The sequence below is a fragment of the Lasiodiplodia theobromae genome, assembly GCF_012971845.1.
Source record: "Lasiodiplodia theobromae strain AM2As chromosome Unknown scaffold_1, whole genome shotgun sequence".
In the NCBI taxonomy this organism is placed as follows: Eukaryota; Fungi; Ascomycota; class Dothideomycetes; order Botryosphaeriales; family Botryosphaeriaceae; genus Lasiodiplodia; species Lasiodiplodia theobromae.
This window is the reverse complement of record NW_023336399.1, coordinates 1-19,477: the sequence shown is the minus strand read 5'-3', so window position 1 is coordinate 19,477 and position 19,477 is coordinate 1. Positions and strand designations below refer to the sequence as shown.

Here is a 19,477-nt window from a genome sequence, read left to right as displayed (position 1 = left end):
TCCACACCGGAATGTTTCGAAACATCGCTGCGTCCAATTTCACTCCTGTTCTATCATACAGCACGCCCAGCTAACTCAAAAGCCAACGTTCTTGAGGAAAGAAAGCGTGTCTGTCATCAGATCCTGTCCACTGTAATGATAGAGGATGAGATGCCCAGTTTCAGGATAAACCTTGATGTCATGCGTGGATGCCTTGGGAAATTTGTCGAAGAGAGCATACGGCTGGCTGCCACAGACTTCGCCTCCACAGAACGTCGAGTCTCCTGAAGACAGCACGAACGCCAATTAGTGTCTACATCAGAACGCTTGGGATTGTTGGCTGGGCAAACTTACTTTCGCCAATTCCCAGAAAAACAGGGCCCTTGTATTCAGGAGCATCGACAAGGTGATATGTGAAGGTCATGGCGGCACCAAAGGAGTCGAAGTCTCGAGTGTTCCTGCAACAGTCATGAATCAGCAAAGTTACCGAGGCGGGCTTCCGAAGGAACTCACCAGTCAACCTCCAAAATGTTGGGATCGTAGGCGCCAGAGAAGCACGCGGTGATGCGTCCCTCGCGCGTTGACTGCGTTTGATACGTCGCCGGCACATGACCCCACTTGTCCGGATCAATCTGCTGTGCGGGAGCTTGCAGGCCGGACAAGAAGGCGGGATAGATCCACGACGCGTCCCACGAGATGCCATGGAGCACGATGGCATCGACGTCGTCGGGGTACTGCTGCGCGAGCGAGTTGGCCACGATGCCGCCGATGGAGAAGCCGACGAAGACGATCTTCTTCCACTTCTTCCCATCGACCTCGCCACGCCGCAGCTTCTGAATCACCTCGTGGATATTCTCAACGTATGTCTGCGTCTGGGCCTCGAGCAAGCCGTCGGGGAACGTGCTGTTTCCGTTGCCTGTTTCCGCCGCCGTCAGCTGAATCGATCTTGCTGCTTTTGCTGCCGGGGCCATGTGTGCGTGCTCACTTACCTATCAAGTCCACTGCCAGTGTAGGATAGCCCTCCTCGCTCATGCGTTTGACCCAGCTGTACCGCTCTGGCTGGTAGGGCAGGTCCCACATGACTTTGTTGAATGACGCGCCATGAACGAGGAGCTGGATCGTATCGGTGTGGTCCTCCTGTGCCTTCTCAACCGGAGTGCACAGCCGGGAGGAAAGTGTGTACTCATTCGAGACGAGAATTTCCTTGCGGGCGAGCGCATACAAAATGTCGGCGCTGTATGCGCGGTCTTGGAAGGTTTCGCGCGTGGTCCGCTCGACGCTGACATTGATGTCGTAGTCTGTGCAGGACTGCGAAGAGGTTGCGATTGCTGTATATTGGGCGCGGAGAGCCTGGGCGGCGAGGAAAATGGTTGATGGCCGCATGGTCACGATTCGCGTACGAAAAAGCCGCTGGGGCTTTTACGACACAGGCCGCATCCAGCGATAAAATAGCGATCTCATTGCTGAAAATTGTGCTGCAGAGGTGTTGTTCCCTGGTGTCGATGCAATTGAAGCCCGGCGTAGTAGAGCATCATGGTGTGCCCCAGACCGGAGCATGGTGGGGAGCGTCACTGTGTGGGTCTGGGACCGGAGTACAGCTGCATGTGGGTGCTGCCTAACAAGCCCCGCTCAATACGAGCATTGGGCCGAAGAAAACCAATTGAAGACAATATCTCAGATGCAGCTAATAGCCCATTGGGCCAATCAGATTCTGAGCATGAGCCGCATCAGTGGGTTCGCAAGTAGATGTTTCCGATCTGTTACCGATGCAGAAGAACATGGATGGAAAGAAACGGAACTCAACATCATTCAACATGTCGAGGAATTGCTACATTATTCAGGTCTGTGGCAGCAAATTACACTATATTTTGGCTTCATTCCATTCAATATCGTAAGGATGCGCATTGATTTTGCGGTTTTCCACTAAATGCTACTGTCCTGCTCAAAGTTCGCCATCTGAAACTTGCGTAACAAACGTGCTCTTTCCTGCCTCCACTTCGGAAACAACAACATGATCCGGGATCTTTCCGCCCTTGAAGTAGAAATCTGAAACTACAGTTCCTTCAGACCACCACGCTGTTTGTCTGCCGTCGGTACCAACACTGAAGAAGATGTCCCCTGCACCGACGCGCAGACAACGCCCAGACGGGACTCTTAAATCTCCTACAAGCATTTGTCAGCATGTGTTATAGTTTGAGAGACATGTATCAATGCTTACCAATACCAGCGCTCATCAGGATGAGAGATGGCTCGGGTGCGGGATGGGCGGGCATGAAGGACTGGCCATAGAAGATGTACTGGTAGGCAGCATCGAAGCCGCCCTCCCAATCAATCCGAAAGGCGTTGTCGATTCCAGGAAGGTTGGTGGAGATTGTATCAACCTGCCAGCACTCAATCGTATTCTCCCAGTGCCCAGACGCATTTTTGAACTGTGTAAGGGCCGGAAGCACCACCTGACCTGGATCTGTGCTTGTGGGGCACCGGATCTGACAGTCTTCGATTGCCAAAGAGCCCTGAGCTTCAATCGGACTCTTTGAAAAGAAGGAAGGAGTGGCTACCGCAAGAGCGGCCTTGAGGCAGAGAAAGAGAGAGAATCTCATGGCTGCGATTTCGCTTGTGACGGGACAAGGACGGAGGCGTGGACTCAGAAGAGTCTTGGGTCGGGCATATGTAGATGGGTACCCAAGAGATGATTTTCATGACTTCATGACTTGCAGCCGAGCCGCGTTACAGCTTCACTACCCGGGTTGAAGTTGTGCCTATGGTAGAGAAGCAGCTAGAGCGATGGCGTGAGCAGATTGTACGCCGGTCCGCTTCCAGCATTCCCGCCCCCAAGTGGTTGGTCCGAAGCATCCGCGCCGAGAAATTTATACCGCGTAGTCCCACACACAAGATGTGCCTGCATGCACTGAAACGGTACCTTGCAGTAGCTGTTCATCACCATGGTCTCTTCCAGCATCTCGATTGGCCTTTCGCTCAGCGCTTCGGCGCTTCTTGCCCGTGCTGCCCCAATTCAGCAATGCGTATGTGATCATCTTCAAGCATGATGGAGCCGATCCGCGACTGACGAATGGATTGCTGTAGTGTACCCTGCTTGCCCAGCAGTACCCGGAGGATGTGTTCGCACGCAACTCGTCCACGTGGACGGCTCAAAACACGGACTTTTGGTGTAAGCACCCACCGGCCCGGCCCACCTTTCATACTAATTGAGATAGCTGCCACGGAGATCCGCGACCCCTCTTGTGTGTTTCTTCCCGACTCTACGGAGAAGGTGGCGGGTGCTGTTGCACTCTTTGCGCAGAACGAATGCAAGTTCTCCATCAAGGGCGGTGGGCACAGCGCAATCCCGCAAGCTGCCAACATTGATGATGGCATCCTGATGCCCATGGAGCGGATCGACGTCAGAGAGCCACACGCGGATGAGCACTACATCAGAGTTGGCGCTGGTGCAAAGCTGGGCACTGTGTACGAGGCTCTGGATCCGCTCAACCAGTGCGCCATCATCGGTCGCTACAACAAGGTTGGCCTCGGCCTCGCGCTTGGCGCAGGCATCTCGTACTGGAGTAACAGGGAAGGGCTGTCGATCGACAATGTCATCAACTACGAGGTTGTTCTCGCAAACGGCACCATCGTCAATGCCAACGCAACCAGCCATCCGGACCTCTTCTGGGCGCTGAAGGGTGGAAACAACAACTTTGGTGTCGTCACGCACTACAAACTCCACACGGTCGATACGGAGGGCGCAGTTTACGGTGGCATCATGTACTATCCGGAGTCTTCCCTGGATCAGGTCGCCGATGTTATCTACGACTATCACGTGCACCAGGCGGTCGACGACCTGCACACTCACACGCTTCCCCAGTACGGATTCAACGGTACGACCAACGAGACGATCAGCTTCACGCCCGTGGTTTACAACAGAGCGGTCGACGAGCTGCCCGACATCATGAAGCCGTGGATCGAGGTCAACTATACCAAGAGCACGCTCAAGAAGCGCCAGTACACGGACCTGGCTGTTGAGCTGAATGACGGCTTTGCAGATGGCTTAGTGTACGAAAACTCTGCTTTCCCCTGGCTCAACGTCATAGACTAACATGTTGCAGTCAGGAACAACGCGTCTTTACCGTGTATGCGGATGCCCAGCTGTACAAAGACCTCTGGTGGAACTACCGGGTTTGGCTGCAGCAGTTCCGTGATGTCGAGGGCTTTTATGGACTGCATGTCAACATGCCCATCACGCCGCGCCAGGTTCAGCAGGGAGTGGAGAAGGGAACAAACGCGCTGGGACTGGATGTAAACGCTGGAAACACGACGCTTGGAGGTGAGTTCTCTCCATATTGTGGAAAAGAGAGTCTAACGCAATCCGCAGTGATCTACTTTGGTGTTACCTTCAACAAGATGGAGGATGCCGAGCGCGTGCTTACCGCGCACGACGAGTTTGTCAAGTCTCAGCAGGAACTCGCGGCCAGTCGTGGCCTGTTGCACCCTTACATGTACGTGTATCCTATTTGGTTGATTTACCTTGTGGCCTTACTGACATAGCTCTGTGACAGCATGCTCACGTATTCCGGATGGAACCAGGAGGCCATTGCTAGCTACGGCGAGGAAAATGTTGCCAAGTTGAAGGACGTGGCAGCCATTTATGATCCGACGCAGGTTTTCCAGCGTTTGGTTCCCGGTGGTCAGAAGCTACCAGCGTAAAGTTGAGTGGGCGAAGGATGCATGGCATGGTGTGCTTCCAATGCCTGCTTGAGGCCTGTCATCGATCTTTGATCTTTATTAGAAAGATATTCATTGTCTTCTTTACCGTCCCTGAATTGGGGCGGGGACGCAGTTCTAGATTTTCAGCTGCGTTTTACCTAATGGATTTTCAATTTGATCTGCCGTCTCGATGTTGGTGCGGAAATGTTCTGGGCCATGTGTGTGGAGTGTTTTGGTTCACACAGACGCTGGCGCAGGGTAAGTAATTTGTGTAAGGACCAAAGGTAGCATTTTTGTCTCTTTGTGGCGGATTTCACGGCTGCGGGGCATTTAAATCCGCTGCAAATGTCACATTACGTCACATGGTCAATTTGAGAAGCATTGTGCGAGGAGCAGGCCAAGGAACAAGATGGAAGGGCGGCGGCGTCCCGGCGGAGCGGAGCAGGGAACAGGAAGGGCAAATTGTCTCGGTTAAGAGAATCACAAGCTACAATGAAGCGGATTTAAAGGCTTATAGATGGATTTAAGCAACGGACTAAGGAGATAAGACGGAATTGCTATCCTTGCAAGTCGGTGCCACCCCCGATGTGCTGCCAGGCCAAAATCTGGGCGCGGCGTTGGTCGTGGGCACGCAGCTCGGCGGCAGGCACGTCGGGGCCAACAGCCAGCAGAGGAGGCACCTCCGGGCCGGCCAGGACCTTGACAATGGCCTGTGCGCCCTTGAGCGGATCACCCTGCTGGGCACCGTTGAGACCGTCGAATGCGGCGCGTATGGGATCCAAGACGGCGTCGTAGTCGGAAATATGGGCCTGTACTTTGCGGCGGTGGCCGGGCTGGAGGAAATTGGTGCGGAAGTGGCCCAACTGCACCAAGCACACTCGCACGCCCAGCGGCGCGAGTTCGTCGTGCATGGCCTCAGTGAGGGTTGAGAGAGCGGCTTTGGCGGCGCAGTATGGCCCAGCGTTGGGCGAGCCGCGCAGGGCGCCAATGCCGGCAACGTTGGCGATGACGCCGGCCCGCGCGCGCCGCATGAGCGGGAGCACTGAACGGGCTAGCCGCAGCGGGCCGAGGGCAATCGTGTCAAAGAGCTGCTGCAGCTCGTGGTCGCTGCGTCACACATCACCATCAGCCATCAGCGCCCCTGGCAGAATGCAACCCTCACTCACCTTGTCTCCTCGGCTGCGCCCTCCAGCAGGTACCCCGCCGCGTTGACCAGCACGTCGATGGTGCCCTCGCGCTCTGCGATGCCTGCCACGGCCTGTGCCAACTGCTCGCTGCTGGAAGTCACGTCGAGCTCCAGCGCGCGGCACCCAGCACGCACAACGGGCTCCAGCCGTGCGGCGCTGCGGCCGACGGCAACAACTGTGGCAAAGCGCGCAGCCTCAAGGGCAATGGCCTGGCCAATGCCTGATGATGCACCTGTGACGACCCACACGGGGCGACGGACAGAAGAAGCCATGGTGGAGTCGTGTCGTTACCCAGCAGCAAAGCGGGCCCCCGCCTGTTGATATTCCCAGCGCCTCGGACCGCCGTAGGCCTGTAGTACGCCGGGCCGCAGCATTTATACCTGCTGCGAAGTCCTTGAGCACAACCTATCTGTTTTACAACCCCGCCATCTAGCCTACACCATTTTTCATCCACGTTCGCATCTCCCCAACTCTCCATCACCACAATGGCTCCCCGCGTCTGGCTCATCACTGGCGCCTCGTCAGGCTTCGGTCTGGAGCTCGCGCTCATCGCCGCTGCCCGCGGTGACAAGGTCGTTGCCGCCACACGCTCGCCGCAGAAGCTGGAGCATCTCAAGTCCAAGGGCATCACCCCGGCGCGCTTGGACCACAACGAGCCGCTGCCTAAGGTGCAGGCTGCCATCGACGCCATCATCGCCATCCACGGTACCGTCGACGTCGTCGTGAACAACGCCGCCTACGTGCAGACGGGCATGCTGGAGGAAGTGCCCGCTGCCGAGGCCGAGCGCCAGTTCCAGGCCAACGTCCTGGGCCCGCTCAACGTCTACCGCGCCGTGCTGCCGCACCTGCGCAGCAAGCGGTCCGGCACCCTCGTCACCATCGGCTCCATGGCTGCCTGGTACCCCATGCCCGGCTGCAACCTGTACAACGCCTCCAAGGCCGCCCTGCGCTGGCTCGGCATCGGCCTGGCCGGCGAGGTCGAGCACCTGGGCATCCGCCACACTCTGGTCGAACCGGGCTTCTTCCGCACCGAGCTGCTCAACCCCCAGGCCAACATTGCCATGACTACTCCCGAACAGCGCCTGCCCGACTACGCAGACCTCAACAAGTCCAACGACGCCAACTTCGCCGCCTTCCACGGCGCCCAGCTGGGCGACCCCAAGAAGGGCGCCGAGGTCATCTACGACGTCGTCACTTCTTCTGGCGTTGCCGCCGGCCGCCCGCTGCCGCCTTTCCTGCCGCTGGGCAGCGACGCCAGCACCGAGATTGCCAAATCCGCACAGGCTACGCTTGACGCCATCAACGAGTGGCGCTCCATCAGTGCCCTGAGCGACCACAAGTAGTTTAGTAGTAGTACTGAAATTTAAACTCTTCATCTTCCCTTGCCAGCTCTTGCAAAGCGTTGAATTCACAGCATACACTACTTACCGATGGCAGCAATTTTTGTCACACATGATGGACCGGAGTAGCAGCCACTGGCCTCATCTTTACTCAGTACAGCAGTCAAACTCTGAGCTTTGAGGAACGTGTTCTGGATGATAGCCACCTCCACTGTTTTCCAACACAATGTCAAATCTGCTCTACCATCTTCATCGAAGACGCCATGCGGGATTTACGTGTTGATTTTCTTATACTCTGAAAAATGCAGTCATAACATTCCGCGCTGACTAAAGCTGCATATGCAAATGGTTTATTTATCCACTAATTGAGGGCATTCTCAGCCGTACTCGGCAACGAAACCGCTACCAGACTATCATTTACTCATCACAGTCAGTCTTGGACACGATATCCTTCCACGCATCCAAATCCCGGCGGTTCCTCTCCAACGCCTGACCAATGAACCCCACCGCATCGTTCCCCAAGGCCAACCTCGGTGGCAGGTCCTTCCCCTGGCACGGCCCAGACCCCGTGAGGGCCTGCACAATAACACGCGCGCCCTTGTCCGGATCGCCCGGCTGCTTCTTGTTGTACGCCGCCAGCGCCGAACGCGTGGCTGCCACCGCCGAGCCCTCGACGGTATCAAGCTCCGCAACCGTCTTCTTCGCCACCGTCTTGCGTCCCGATCCCTCGTCCAGGAAGTTGGTGCGGAAGTAGCCCGGTTCGATGCAAGTTACGCGGACACCGAAGGGCGCCAGCTCCGCGCGGAGGGACTCGGTGTAGATGGCAATGGCCGCCTTGGTCGCACAGTAGATGCCCGCGGCGGGCGAACCTTGCCATCCACCAATGGAGCCAAGGTTGGCGATAGTACCCGTGCGGCGCGAGCGCATCGACGGTACCACGGCACGGAGGACGGCGAGCTGACCGAAGACGTTGGTCGCGAATTGGCGCTCTATCTCTTGCGCACTGTGCTGTCTCTCAGCTTTTCGTCCGGCAGAAGATGGCCACAGGGAAAGCTTACCTGCACTCCTCAATGGCTCCAACCAGGATGTAGCCTGCGTTGTTGACCAAGACGTCGATGTCACCCACCGTGGAGCGGACATCATCGACGACGGCCTGGATCTCGGCATCCGGGGAAAGTACGTCAAGCGTCTTGGTGACGATGCCGCGCTGCCGCAGGTCCGCGAGCTTCGACACGTCGCGCGCCGTGGCCACGACTTTGTCACCGTGCGCCGCAGCCGCCAGCGCGATCGCCCTGCCGAAGCCGGACGAGCAGCCTGTGATCAGCCAGACCCGAGCCATTCTTTTTTGTCCTGCAGTCGTCTTGTAGTTTGATTTGATTTGATTATTCCTGCTACTTCGGAGTGGCAAGCTATGTTTTAAGTGTTTAGAACTATGTTTCCTGCCGGACCGGAGTATATGTAACCGGCGTACAGATTCAATGTAGACAACAACCTGGATGTAATACTACTACTGTGCATCGGCCACGCAAACCCGGTACATGAAGTAATAGAGGACTGCTCTGCTGTGTTTGCAGACTACCATCGCTTGCTAAAAACTCTGCGTTTAAATACAAGGTTTGGTTTCGCGCTGCCTTTGAAGAGGACGCAAGAGGTAGGTTGGCATCGTGGAAATTCCAAAATGTGCCAAGCATATGATAATAACACTCGACGATGTTTGAATGTTGATGATTTTAAGAAACGTGAATTTTGCCGGTTGAATGCAAGCTGGTGCTTCTTCCTGGATGTGTTGCGTTGTTCGTTTCTCGCTCCACGAGAACTCGCCCACGCCTTGCTTGTGGAAGCATCCCTATTCATACGGAGCTTCAGCCTGCCCGCCCCGTGTCAGATAGGTGAGTTTTATTCTGAAGCCACAGCAAACTCACTCAGACTAAGTTGAAAGGATTCCTTGTAGAGGAGCCGTAAATGTTGGCCCCACTGGAGTAGAAGTGCGGGTTCTGTTGAGATTCCATCACTTTAACTGATATTAAAATGGCAACGGTGAGGGCTTGTAAAATTCAAGTCATGGTTTGATAGATTCTCGCCTCGGGTTGCCTTAAGCGATACGCGAAATTTGCTTGAGACATTTAAACTGCACAGTGCAAAGACACTAAAAATGCACAGTGCAAAACTAGCTTATTACAATGTATGCCCCACATGGAGTGTGAAAGAGTCGTGGCTGATTGGTACAAGCCTTTGCACCGACGGCAGACCGGAACGAGTTAAGATAGCGGCGTCACGGTTTCGAATACCCTATAAAGAGGACCATTTGGTCTACGCTTTGCCCGTGTACTAAGACCCCACTTCCGATAAACAACTTACCAACTACAACACTCGACATGACGGACAACCACTTACCAATTCCGGCACAACTCCTGGGTGGAAGGCATGATCCACCTGAGATTAACCTCCTTCTCCAAGAGTGTGCCTCTGGAAAGCTCGAAAAGGTCCGTGAGATCTTTCAAAGCTATCTTATCAGGGTCGCCCGGGAGGAACGCAACCTGCGGAAATTTGCCACCGTCCTGTTGACTGCTGCTGGAAAAGGCCGACCAGACATTCTGTCTTACATGCTACCCTACTGGCTCTCAGCTGGATGTCCGTTCCTACCCCACTCACTTGTTTGGGGGGGCATTGCTGCAAAATCTGTTGCCGTTCTCGAAGTTCTTCTCGACTTTGGATGGGATATCAACGAGCCAATGTCGAGAATTGCTCCACCAGCTCTTTAGTAAACTTCTATTCTATCCCGACCCTTTCTGTTTTGGGAGCTGATTTTAACTGTTTCAGCCTCGCTTCGAAGGATTGGGACCTTACCAATTGGTTCTTCGATCACGGTGCTGACCCCAATGCAAGAACCTGGATGGACTCCACTCCATTCTCGTTCGTTATTGAGCACGCTCCATTGCACATCATCCACTTGTTTTTTCAACGCGGTGGTAGCGTTGAGAAGGGACAGCTAATTCATCACGCTGTACTGAGAAAGTCGGATGAGATCGAAGTTGTGGATCTTCTTCTCCAAAAGGGTGCGTCGTTGAACACGATCATGTACAGCAACGATCCTGAGTCATACTACCAATGGGTTTTATTTGGCATCGGTACACCTCTCCACGTAGCTGTACATAGGGGACAGGTAAAACTGGTATCTCATCTGCTCGATAAGGGTGCCGACCCGTCTATCAAAGACACCAGAGATCGGACACCTCTATATTGTGCAAAGAACCATAACCGTACCGATGGCCGTATCGAAATAATTCGTCTCTTGGAGAAAGCTGGAGGAGCGGTTTCTACTAGCGCCTAGTGTATGGTTCTTCACGCGAAGCGCAGTGCATGGTAAAAAGACTTCTCTACTTACAATCAGACTAGTCGAATAAATATAGCTCACCATACTTTGCCTGTTTTTTTTTTAAACGGTAACATTGTCAGACATGTTAAACTATGTAAATATTACATCTACCACGCCAGCTCCCCCTGAGCTTCCTAGGAAAGTTCCTTCAACATTTGCGAATGCCGTTAGGGCAGTTCCAGCCTCCTGATCCGGCCGAACGGCTGTTATGACGAGATGATCGCCGTTTTGAAAGTCCAGGGTCCAGCGTGAGGGGTAAGTGTTGTTGGTAGAAGGAGAAGTCCATGTATTGTTGGTGTCGGCATGAAGAGTGTGGGTCAAAAGCAGGTCTCCATGCGGGGTTCTGGCCGTGGCCAGACGGCGTTCGGTTGTGCCGTAGTCGAAAGCCCAAACACTGAGGCTCGTCTTCGAATCCGGGAATCGGAGTCCGAACCAGGTGAAGTTTGAAGGTCTTCCGGAGCTCCACTGGCGGTCGTACCAAGTAAAAGAGTTCTCGGGGTCGATTGTCAGGGCGTTCCCCGCGATTGACAAGGTTCCCTCCGTTCGGCAAGCTGGAAGAGACCATTGGTTCGTGAGTCCTGAGCCCCAGAGAAAGGTTCCAGTTCCCAAATTCTGGATGGCGGTAGATGTTGCATCGAAGCTGATGTTGAAGGAGTAATCAGTAGTCGATGCCCAGGTCTGCATAGAGGACACGGCATCTTCTGTGGGTGCGCTGAAACCGTAATCTCCAAAGATGTATTGCACAGGGCCCTTTGTGGAGTTTTTCGGCACCACTGCAGCTTCAACCACGAAGCTCTTCCAGTATTGACTTGGGTCGGAGATGTCAAGCACTGAATGCCTGACTTGTGTTCGCTGAGTCAGGGTCTGGACATGAGACATGACAAAATATTGTTTGGAGTCGGACGTGGTCAGGAAAGAGCCGACATAGTAAGAGCCGCCCAAGGTTTGGGATTCGGTAAGCTCGTAGGTCGTGGGTACTTTTGGCTGTAAAATGTCAGCCATGTTAAGTGTGGATTAAATCTGGCTGTACTTACAGTAAATGGTGACGCATCATTGTCTGGATTAAACTTGAAGCCAGTAGCACTCGAAACGAGCAAAACAGCCAATGAGAAACCCCTCATCATGAACAGAATTCTTGTGGTCTGATATCAACAGCTCATCTGCATTGGTAGCCTTTTAAAGATTTTGCGGGGTCAACATGAGCCTCCGGTTTCCGGTTGTTTCCGGTCCGAGCATTCCGACCTCCTGAATGATTATTGTCCGGGCTTGGCGGAGGCTGTTTCTGGTCTGTTGGAACTTGGCAATTCGCTGAAGGTTAAGCCACACCGCCGTTTCGTTGTTGACCCCGCAGAGGCTTATTGCGGGCACACTGGGTGAAGTGGCGGGTAGATCCAAAGGGTGCGTGACGTGCCGGCGGAGGAGGAAGGGCGTGCGTAGAAGACGTCATCAGCTCCGTGCGCGCGCAAAGCTAAAGTGCAAATTGAAAAGGACCATCCGAGGGCAGTGTAGCGCTGCCGGATTGCACGGTGGTGGTTACGACAGTGACAGAAACTCGGCAGGCCAGCAACTTGCGGGAGAGAAATAGCGTCCAGTCAAGCCACAACCCCACTGCCGAGCGCCGTTCGGATTGTAATGTCAGATTCTCTTGCCCGGTCTGCGTACGAGATGAAGGAGATACAATTTCTAAGTAGCTTTGAGTGCAGAAAAGTATTTACGCCTAACTCCAAGAACCATAGAACCTGATCTTCGCTATAGCTATCCTACAGTAGATTACCCCTCTAAGAGGAGTTTCAATTTCTTTCAGTGCGCCTTCACATCGTCCGGCCTGCCCTCCAACCTCGCCTCCCCTGACAACTGACCCTCCCTCCACCACCACAATCCGGCATACACGGCTCCAGGTCCAACCAGCACCTGTCCAACAAGCACGGCCACGGCGGCGGCGACAGCGTTCTTGGTAGTGGCGAATCCCGAGCGGCGTAGCTCCCACACGGTGTACAGCTCCCACAGCAGAATGGCGAGGGTCGAGAAGGCAAAGTCGTACTTGACGAAAATAAACAGATGCTCCTCCCAGTTCGGGGCGCTCCACGGCTTCAAGGGGTTCGGAATGTCAGTGAACATGTTCGCAAAGGTGACAGTTGGCAGGCTCGTCAGGGCGACGAAGGCAGAGAAGGCGACGTGCATCAGAGCGGACAGCCAGAAGGCGACCTTGTAGGCGTCCTGCAGCACTGGCACGTCACGTTTCTCGTAGACATCGAAGGGGCCCTGGGGCTTGACGGCTTCGAGGGCGCGCTTCCCGAGGTTGGTGAGCAAGGCCACCCAGACGGGGACGAACTGCCAGAAGGCGATGGCGCCCTGGTGCGTGTGCGGGTTGGCGTAGGGCAGGAACATCAAAATAGAAGGGACGGCAAAGCCAAAGATAGTGGCCGGGAGGACAGCGCGGGCGGCGGCAAGCGGGACAGGGCGACCGATGGCGCGGGTGTGCGTCGAAGAGGAAGTGAGGTAGGTCGACAGCAGGAAGTACAGCGGCGCGATGGCACCGATGCCCTGGAGCTGATAGGCAATTCCAAACAGCACTGGCAGCCCGAGGATATTCATGCGGTTCGCAGCACGGTATCCCTCGACGGTCCAGATGATCAGCACCGGGAAGAGCAGCGCCAGCAGGTAGGCGAACTGGGCCGGATGAGACGGATCCTCGCCGTACACCGAGTCCCCGAAGCACGCCGACAGCAGCGCGAGCATGCCGTCGACCGGCCCGATGCCCGTGTACCGCTTGCGCAGCTCGGCGCCGTTCAGGAACGTCTCAGTCGGTGCCAGGTCGAAGTCGATGCGCATCCCCATCTTCGCCACCGCCAGCAGCCCCGCGAACACGGCCGCGCCAACCTTCCAGCTCACGGCCTGCACCGCGGCCCCCAGCGGCTGAGCCGGCAGCTCGTCGTCGTACGGCTCGAACCGTGGCCGCCGCGGCATCGGCAGCATGGGCAGCCGCGCCGCCCCCGTAGCCGACTGCGCGAACATGGCGAGTGAGCCTTCCGGGGGAGACCGCGGGACCACCTGCCGCGCGATGAACTCGTGCAGCGGCGTCTCGAACGCCATGAAGGCCTGTTGCTTGTGCCCGGCTTCGACGAGCGCCGACACCCGAGCGTGCCGCGCGTCCTGCGCCCTCTGGAAAGCGGCAGTAATGGCAGCGTCGGTGGGGGCGGTCTTGGACGGGGTGGATTTCAGCATGGTGATGATCTCAGTGGCGAGGGCGGCAGCCGTTTCGATGGCCGAGTTGCCGCCTTGGCCCGAGATGGGGTTGAACTGGAGGAAGCTGTCAGTGAATGTCATTTGCTGGGGCCGAAGGAGGGTACGCACCTTGTGAACTGAGTCGCCGGCGAGGAAAATGCGGCCAAAGTGCCACTTGGTGCACACGAACTCGGGCAGAGCCGTCAGGACGGCCGACATTTGGCTCTTGTAGAGGTCGCCGAACTTGACCCCTTCCATGATGACGTCGTCCCAGCACTTTTCCGCCAGCGCCTTCTCCTCCTGCTTGCTGAAGCGCCGCGGGATCTCGCCCTCCATGTTGCGGAGCGTGCGCTCGTTCTTCAAGAAGAGAAACCAGTATATGCGCCCGCCCGGTCCGTCAACCACGAGGTAGCTGCGCCCGTGGTTGGTGATCATGTGCGACGACTCTTTCTCGAATCCCTCGACCGGGTGCGAAATGCCGAACATGCACGTGTAGTCGCACGTCACATCTGCTGTCGTCAGTTACGGCTGTCGTCGAGCATGCTTCGGCTGCTTACCTGTCTGGTCTGACTTGGGGATGTAGCCAGGCGACAGCTCATCCGCTAGCCGCCACATTTCTTTTCTGACCGTACTGTGCACTCCATCGGCACCGACCAAGATGTCCCCCGTGTATGTCGACCCGTCTTTGGTTGTGACTTCGATCCCGTCTTTCAGTTGCTTGACGCTGGCCACTCGCTTATCCGTAAGGACCTTGGACTTGTTCTGGAGGTGGTCGTAGAAGACTTGGATGGCCATCTGACGGTCGATGAACACCGGATCGTAGCCATGCCTGTAGTGGTTAGCTCCAATCCACTGAAATATGCTTTACTCATACCTTGCAATAAAGTGCTTCGAGGCATCGTGAGTCTCGCCAAGAACCTTTCCTTCGGGTGACTTGATGTACATCTCCGTCATCTTGATGTCGAGTTTCGCCCGGATTCCGTCAAAGCACCCGATCTGATCCAAGACACGGCAACCGTTGGGGAAGAAGCCAATGCTGGCTCCCACCTGCGGTGCAATCTCTGGGTATGCTTCGAGAACGAGAAAGTCGATGCCGAGCTGCTCCAGCATGTTGGCCAGTACCAGCCCGGCTATACTGCCGCCTGCAATGATGACTTTGAATTTCGGGTCTGCCATGATGAGATGAACGATGAGTGTCTGCTTGTGTCTGCTCCCACTCGGCGGCCAGGGACAAGATATATACACTTCACCCCGCACAGCGACATTGCTATAGCCGGTAGCCACCGGTCCACCACTATCCGAAATGCCAAGCCTTGAGCCGGGCCGGCCAGCGACTAAAGCCCTCGCCGGTGCCCATACACTCCGAGTCCCGAAATCCGTTTTCGGCCTTTCGATTCGTCCACTTGTGAGGGGCCCGCAAAACCCAGGAGAACCCCCGGTTACCGCCGGCTCCTGCCGGTCAGCCGCGGAACGCAAACGCGTACTTTTAAAAGTAATTAGAGAAAAAGAATATAAGCGGAGCATCCGATTGGTAGATTTGCCATGAATAGAAAAAGCTTTCTAAACACGCTTACCTGCATCCTCCAGTCGAAAGACTTCTGGGACAGTCCCCGTCCAACAATGCTCTCGCAATGAGTGTCATAACCAGGGATCTGCAGTTTCTTGCCACATCAGGAGTCTTAACACTTCTGCTCCTGGGAATTTCCTCGCTCGGCTGTGGCAAGCACGCCTGATGTCATGCGGTTGCCACACGGAATGGTAAAAGTCAACCACTCGATAAAGCCTCGCATTCCCGTTAATGTCGCGCACCTTGTAAGTTCTCTCCCCCATAATCGAGCTACCATGTTCATGTTACTGTGTCTCTAGCCAGCGATATGATATTGCAACATTGTGGCGGTGCATCTAAGCGTCAGGGGCAATGCTTGGGCCAATGAATAAGGGCTTAGTCACGTGCCGGTTTACGCGACGGTGGACCTCGACGACCGAGGAGATACCCATGTACTACCACAGCTGCTTTTCCCCATCCGATTTTCCAAGTTAACTATCTACTCGCTATACCCAACGGCTACCCCTCATGGGTTGCATTGACGTTTCTGACACGCCATATCTGCCCTGTGGGAGCGGGAGCTGAAATGGACGCGATAGCACCCGTCTGAGACAGCTCAACCACAGCCGTTGGAGCCCAGGCAGCAGCAGTGGCGTCCGCATCGTTTAGCCTGGGCTCAACGAGTTCCTCGATGGGCTGCGTCTCTTGCTTCAACAGCACTATGTCCTCGTTCATGCCCAGCTCGACCAGCTCCTCATCGCTGAGGTGCAGCTCGATAAAGAGATCTGGATCCAGCTGGAGATCTTCGAGGTTCATGCCGTCCATGTCAGTCTCAACGACATCGAGACTCTGGAGGAATGTGGTGTTGGTGCCCATCGCTGCGGGTGTCTCGTCTCGCTTCAGCCATCGTGCACTGGCAACATCTGTGGCCGGGTTGAAGTATCCAATGAGTCCACCAATCTGGTTGCACATTCCTGCTTCTGTAGACCAGTACTCCTGAGCGGGCCAGTCATATTCCACAAACATTCGGGTTCGTTCTCTTAGTTTCTGCTGATAATTGGTGTGCGATGACTTACGGGTCGTTTTACAGAATTCGGAAGCCGTGATCATGAACAATAACTAGGTTGTCGAGGTTGCTGGTGAACTTGTCCGTGTAGGTAGCTACACAATTCGTTAAGCGGGGTCTCTCAAAGGATGTTACCGCAAGATCATCTACTTACCCCAACATTTCAAACCACGCGTCTGAGAATCAAACTATGGGAGATTACATCAGCTTGGTTTTACTGTGTTGTAGTCTATCCGTCTTATCCCGTATTTCTGAATGAAATGATTGCCGGTGGATGCTGCATTGTGCCGATTATCGCCAGCTGGAGGGTCTCTAAAGCGCTAGGTTACAGGCGGCTTAGGCTTTCCTCTCGCCTTTCGAAGCTCGCTGCAAGGATAGTAGGATGCCAGTTGCCAGAGCGCCCAATCACTTATAGACGTATTAGTAGATCGTACTGGTTAATAAGATATACTTAGGAATACGTAGATAAAATATTAGATTTAAGCTAGTTATCACTTGAAAATACGGCTAGTAATATCTAGTATTATTCGACTAAACTTTGAAAATCTCCGCCTCATAGCGGGCGAGAAAGTCGTTTATCTTAGCCGACTCCTCGCGGAGACTGTGAAGCGATGTTTGAAACGTGCTTGACAAAGACTGTAGCAGCTGTGTAATAAGTATCTGTCCTGTCTGTAGCCGCTCTACCTTCTTGTTTACCTTTTCATGGCGTGCACTCAGCTCCGCCAATTCCAGTTCTAGCTTCTCAACCGCGGCCTTGAGCCTGTTAGTATTGGCTAGAGAAAAGGTTTTGATATCCCCACGCAGTCGCGCATGTTCTTCCATTTGCGCGTTGCATTCCTTGCTTTTTTCCCTGAACGCGTCCTCGAGTGGCTGTTGGTCATGTTGCAGGCGGTGCTGTACTGCCTGCAAGACCTGCGCGCACACCTCCGCATGATGCTGTTTCTCTTGGAGGAGAACAGAGTACTTAAATGGCTGGCCCCGCGACGACGTTGCGAGCGTAGCGATGAAACGGTCGATTTCCATCTGCTCCGTCACTTGAGTATCACCGGTTGGCAGTATGCGCCGCAAGATCAGTCGCCACAGCGATACATCGCGATGGTCCTCTGATGATGGTGGAAGGCCCGAAATATGGTACAGACCCTCGCCCACCACTGCTGGGGTGTAATCCTCGGCGGAAAGCTATCTGCGTGTGAGCATAACACAGCAAGTGTGGGGAGAGAGCCTGAAACCTACGACGGTAAACCGCTTCACTGCGAAGTCCCAGTCTCCCACATCGAGGTGCAGGAATTCTTCAGCGGGGTCGCGCTCGCCACGACCCGGCCGAGGAGCATGAAGCGTAGCAAGCCGAGTGTCCGGGTCAAGATGTAGCAGGAACGTCACGTGATGGCGAAACTCAAGCACTGCCAGCGTTGCATTATCCTGATCGCGTTGGGCTTGAATCCGTTCCTTAAGTGTTGTGTTGGGAAAGGAGAACCGGATGACCTGGATGGACTGAGGTGCCAGATGTCGCAGGATGTTGAAAGCAGACCCTACGGGATGGCGGATCTGGCTGGACTCCGAGGCCCTCTCTGACGTCCTTCGTCTCATTGTTGTGGGAAGGTTGAGGTGGTGGGTGACTATGAATCGATAGCCCCCATAATGCGAATGGGGGGAAAGGGGTCTTTCTAGACGATCGTCGCGGGCACGCTTTGCACTCTATGATGACCATGCGCACGGGTATGAAGTAGTCTTATCAACCACACTGTTCGCCTGGAGCCTTGTATAAGTTTGTGGTTCTGCTTAGGTATTTTTCATTTCAAAGTCCGCGCCCGGATCACAGGTGCCACCCTCCATGTTTACCAAATTTAAAATCTCCTTCTGAAACGCCAGAGGCACTCCCCTCATCAACCACATTTAATCTACCAATCCACTTTCGCCGTCTTTACAGTCAACAAAGTGGAACACCAGCTCCGGTTCCGCCCTTGCAGCCCGGAGACTGCTTTTCTAGCTTAAATGCAACCTTCTCAGCACGATAGAAATAAGCTCCTCGGGCCCCGGGGGGCGCAGTCCGATGCATTTCAGAAGCCTCGCAGTGTAGTTTTTGCACAGCACGTCCTGCCTCTCCCGCTGGAACGGTCGGATGCGAGCGTGGAGGTTAAAAACTTTAAGTGAGTTGACTTCGTCCTGCGCGATCTTGAATTCAGGAAGAATGACCAGGCAACATGCACACGCCGTGTGATGGAAGAACGCCCAGATTGCGCGACTGCAGCCGCGGCACCGTTTGATTCCAGTTTCGGAGCATAGAGTTTGGCAGCAACACCGACATGCATGTCATCGGGGGAGTCAATGCCACGTCCGATAACATAGCCACGAAGCCCAACAACGAGCTGGATGCTGTCCATAGTCAAGCGCGTTTCTCCTCAGCTACGGTGTATAAGACTGTTCTTCGCCTTAACGTATCCAGCGTAATCTAACTTAAAGACATAGTTACTATTAGTAAAGAAGACCACGCCATTACTAAAAGTAATATTAGTAATATTCTATCCGCTTTCTAGTAGACTCGTATCGTAAACCATTTCTAGAGAATTAAAAGTATACTATAGCTATTAGTACTAACGTATAAACGAAACTTATTAATATTTAAACCTAGCTAAATTTAATTTCTATTATCTTTTAATAGAAGATTTTTATACTTTATCTACTATTATAAAATATTTATAAAAGAATAAAAGTTTAAAACGCGGCGCTAAGCGAATTTCCGCGTTAAAAATTAATAATTATACTTATTACTTAGTATTTATTATAAAATAACTATAGAAGAATAAAAGTTAGAAACGCGGCGCTAAGCGAATTTCTACGCCGAGAATTAGTAACTACGCTTATTACTTAGTATTACTACTAACGGTTATAACGCTAAGACTATACCCTTATAAATATAACCGCCCGTTATAACCTACCTCTATATAACGATTAGAAATTACGGTTATAAGATAAAGATTTTTTTATATATATAGTATACTTATTTATAGTAGATAGAATCTTTATAGTTAATTTTAATTATTATCTTATATCTCTCTT

The 19,477-nt window shown here is 53.9% G+C and overlaps 9 protein-coding genes across 9 annotated transcripts; 2 read left to right on the top strand and 7 right to left on the bottom strand.

The window, feature by feature from the left end:
- Positions 1–75: 75 nt before the first annotated feature.
- On the bottom strand, positions 76–1,362 carry LTHEOB_9 (Alpha beta hydrolase fold protein; the record flags this gene model as incomplete). The annotated part of the gene is made up of 4 exons (XM_035518538.1): positions 76–263; positions 334–437; positions 493–895; positions 969–1,362. 4 exons carry the CDS (start codon positions 1,360–1,362, stop codon positions 76–78), a joined length of 1,089 nt encoding a protein of 362 aa, XP_035372011.1.
- Positions 1,363–1,921: 559 nt separating this feature from the next.
- Positions 1,922–2,579, bottom strand: LTHEOB_8 (uncharacterized protein; the record flags this gene model as incomplete). Its single annotated transcript, XM_035517427.1, has 2 exons — positions 1,922–2,142; positions 2,198–2,579. 2 exons carry the CDS (start codon positions 2,577–2,579, stop codon positions 1,922–1,924), a joined length of 603 nt encoding a protein of 200 aa, XP_035372010.1.
- A 342-nt stretch (positions 2,580–2,921) lies between these two features.
- On the top strand, positions 2,922–4,680 carry LTHEOB_7 (FAD linked oxidase; the record flags this gene model as incomplete). The annotated part of the gene is made up of 6 exons (XM_035516316.1): positions 2,922–3,002; positions 3,064–3,148; positions 3,195–4,029; positions 4,083–4,300; positions 4,349–4,472; positions 4,533–4,680. The coding sequence occupies 6 exons, from the start codon at positions 2,922–2,924 to the stop codon at positions 4,678–4,680; spliced, it is 1,491 nt and encodes a 496-aa protein (XP_035372009.1).
- A 557-nt stretch (positions 4,681–5,237) lies between these two features.
- LTHEOB_6 (Short-chain dehydrogenase/reductase SDR) lies at positions 5,238–6,139 on the bottom strand (the record flags this gene model as incomplete). Its single annotated transcript, XM_035515206.1, has 2 exons — positions 5,238–5,787; positions 5,847–6,139. The coding sequence occupies 2 exons, from the start codon at positions 6,137–6,139 to the stop codon at positions 5,238–5,240; spliced, it is 843 nt and encodes a 280-aa protein (XP_035372008.1).
- A 213-nt stretch (positions 6,140–6,352) lies between these two features.
- On the top strand, positions 6,353–7,210 carry LTHEOB_5 (Short-chain dehydrogenase/reductase SDR; the record flags this gene model as incomplete). The annotated part of the gene is made up of 1 exon (XM_035514095.1): positions 6,353–7,210. The coding sequence occupies one exon, from the start codon at positions 6,353–6,355 to the stop codon at positions 7,208–7,210; it is 858 nt and encodes a 285-aa protein (XP_035372007.1).
- A 414-nt stretch (positions 7,211–7,624) lies between these two features.
- Positions 7,625–8,546, bottom strand: LTHEOB_4 (Short-chain dehydrogenase/reductase SDR; the record flags this gene model as incomplete). Its single annotated transcript, XM_035512984.1, has 2 exons — positions 7,625–8,210; positions 8,266–8,546. 2 exons carry the CDS (start codon positions 8,544–8,546, stop codon positions 7,625–7,627), a joined length of 867 nt encoding a protein of 288 aa, XP_035372006.1.
- A 2,127-nt stretch (positions 8,547–10,673) lies between these two features.
- LTHEOB_3 (Hydroxyneurosporene synthase) lies at positions 10,674–11,707 on the bottom strand (the record flags this gene model as incomplete). The annotated part of the gene is made up of 2 exons (XM_035511873.1): positions 10,674–11,567; positions 11,618–11,707. 2 exons carry the CDS (start codon positions 11,705–11,707, stop codon positions 10,674–10,676), a joined length of 984 nt encoding a protein of 327 aa, XP_035372005.1.
- Positions 11,708–12,383: 676 nt separating this feature from the next.
- LTHEOB_2 (FAD binding domain containing protein) lies at positions 12,384–14,984 on the bottom strand (the record flags this gene model as incomplete). The annotated part of the gene is made up of 4 exons (XM_035510762.1): positions 12,384–13,883; positions 13,938–14,317; positions 14,366–14,637; positions 14,683–14,984. The coding sequence occupies 4 exons, from the start codon at positions 14,982–14,984 to the stop codon at positions 12,384–12,386; spliced, it is 2,454 nt and encodes an 817-aa protein (XP_035372004.1).
- An 889-nt stretch (positions 14,985–15,873) lies between these two features.
- Positions 15,874–18,007, bottom strand: LTHEOB_1 (uncharacterized protein; the record flags this gene model as incomplete). Its single annotated transcript, XM_035506594.1, has 5 exons — positions 15,874–16,350; positions 16,475–16,515; positions 16,575–16,608; positions 17,117–17,599; positions 17,654–18,007. The coding sequence occupies 5 exons, from the start codon at positions 18,005–18,007 to the stop codon at positions 15,874–15,876; spliced, it is 1,389 nt and encodes a 462-aa protein (XP_035372003.1).
- Between the last annotated feature and the right edge of the window lie 1,470 nt (positions 18,008–19,477).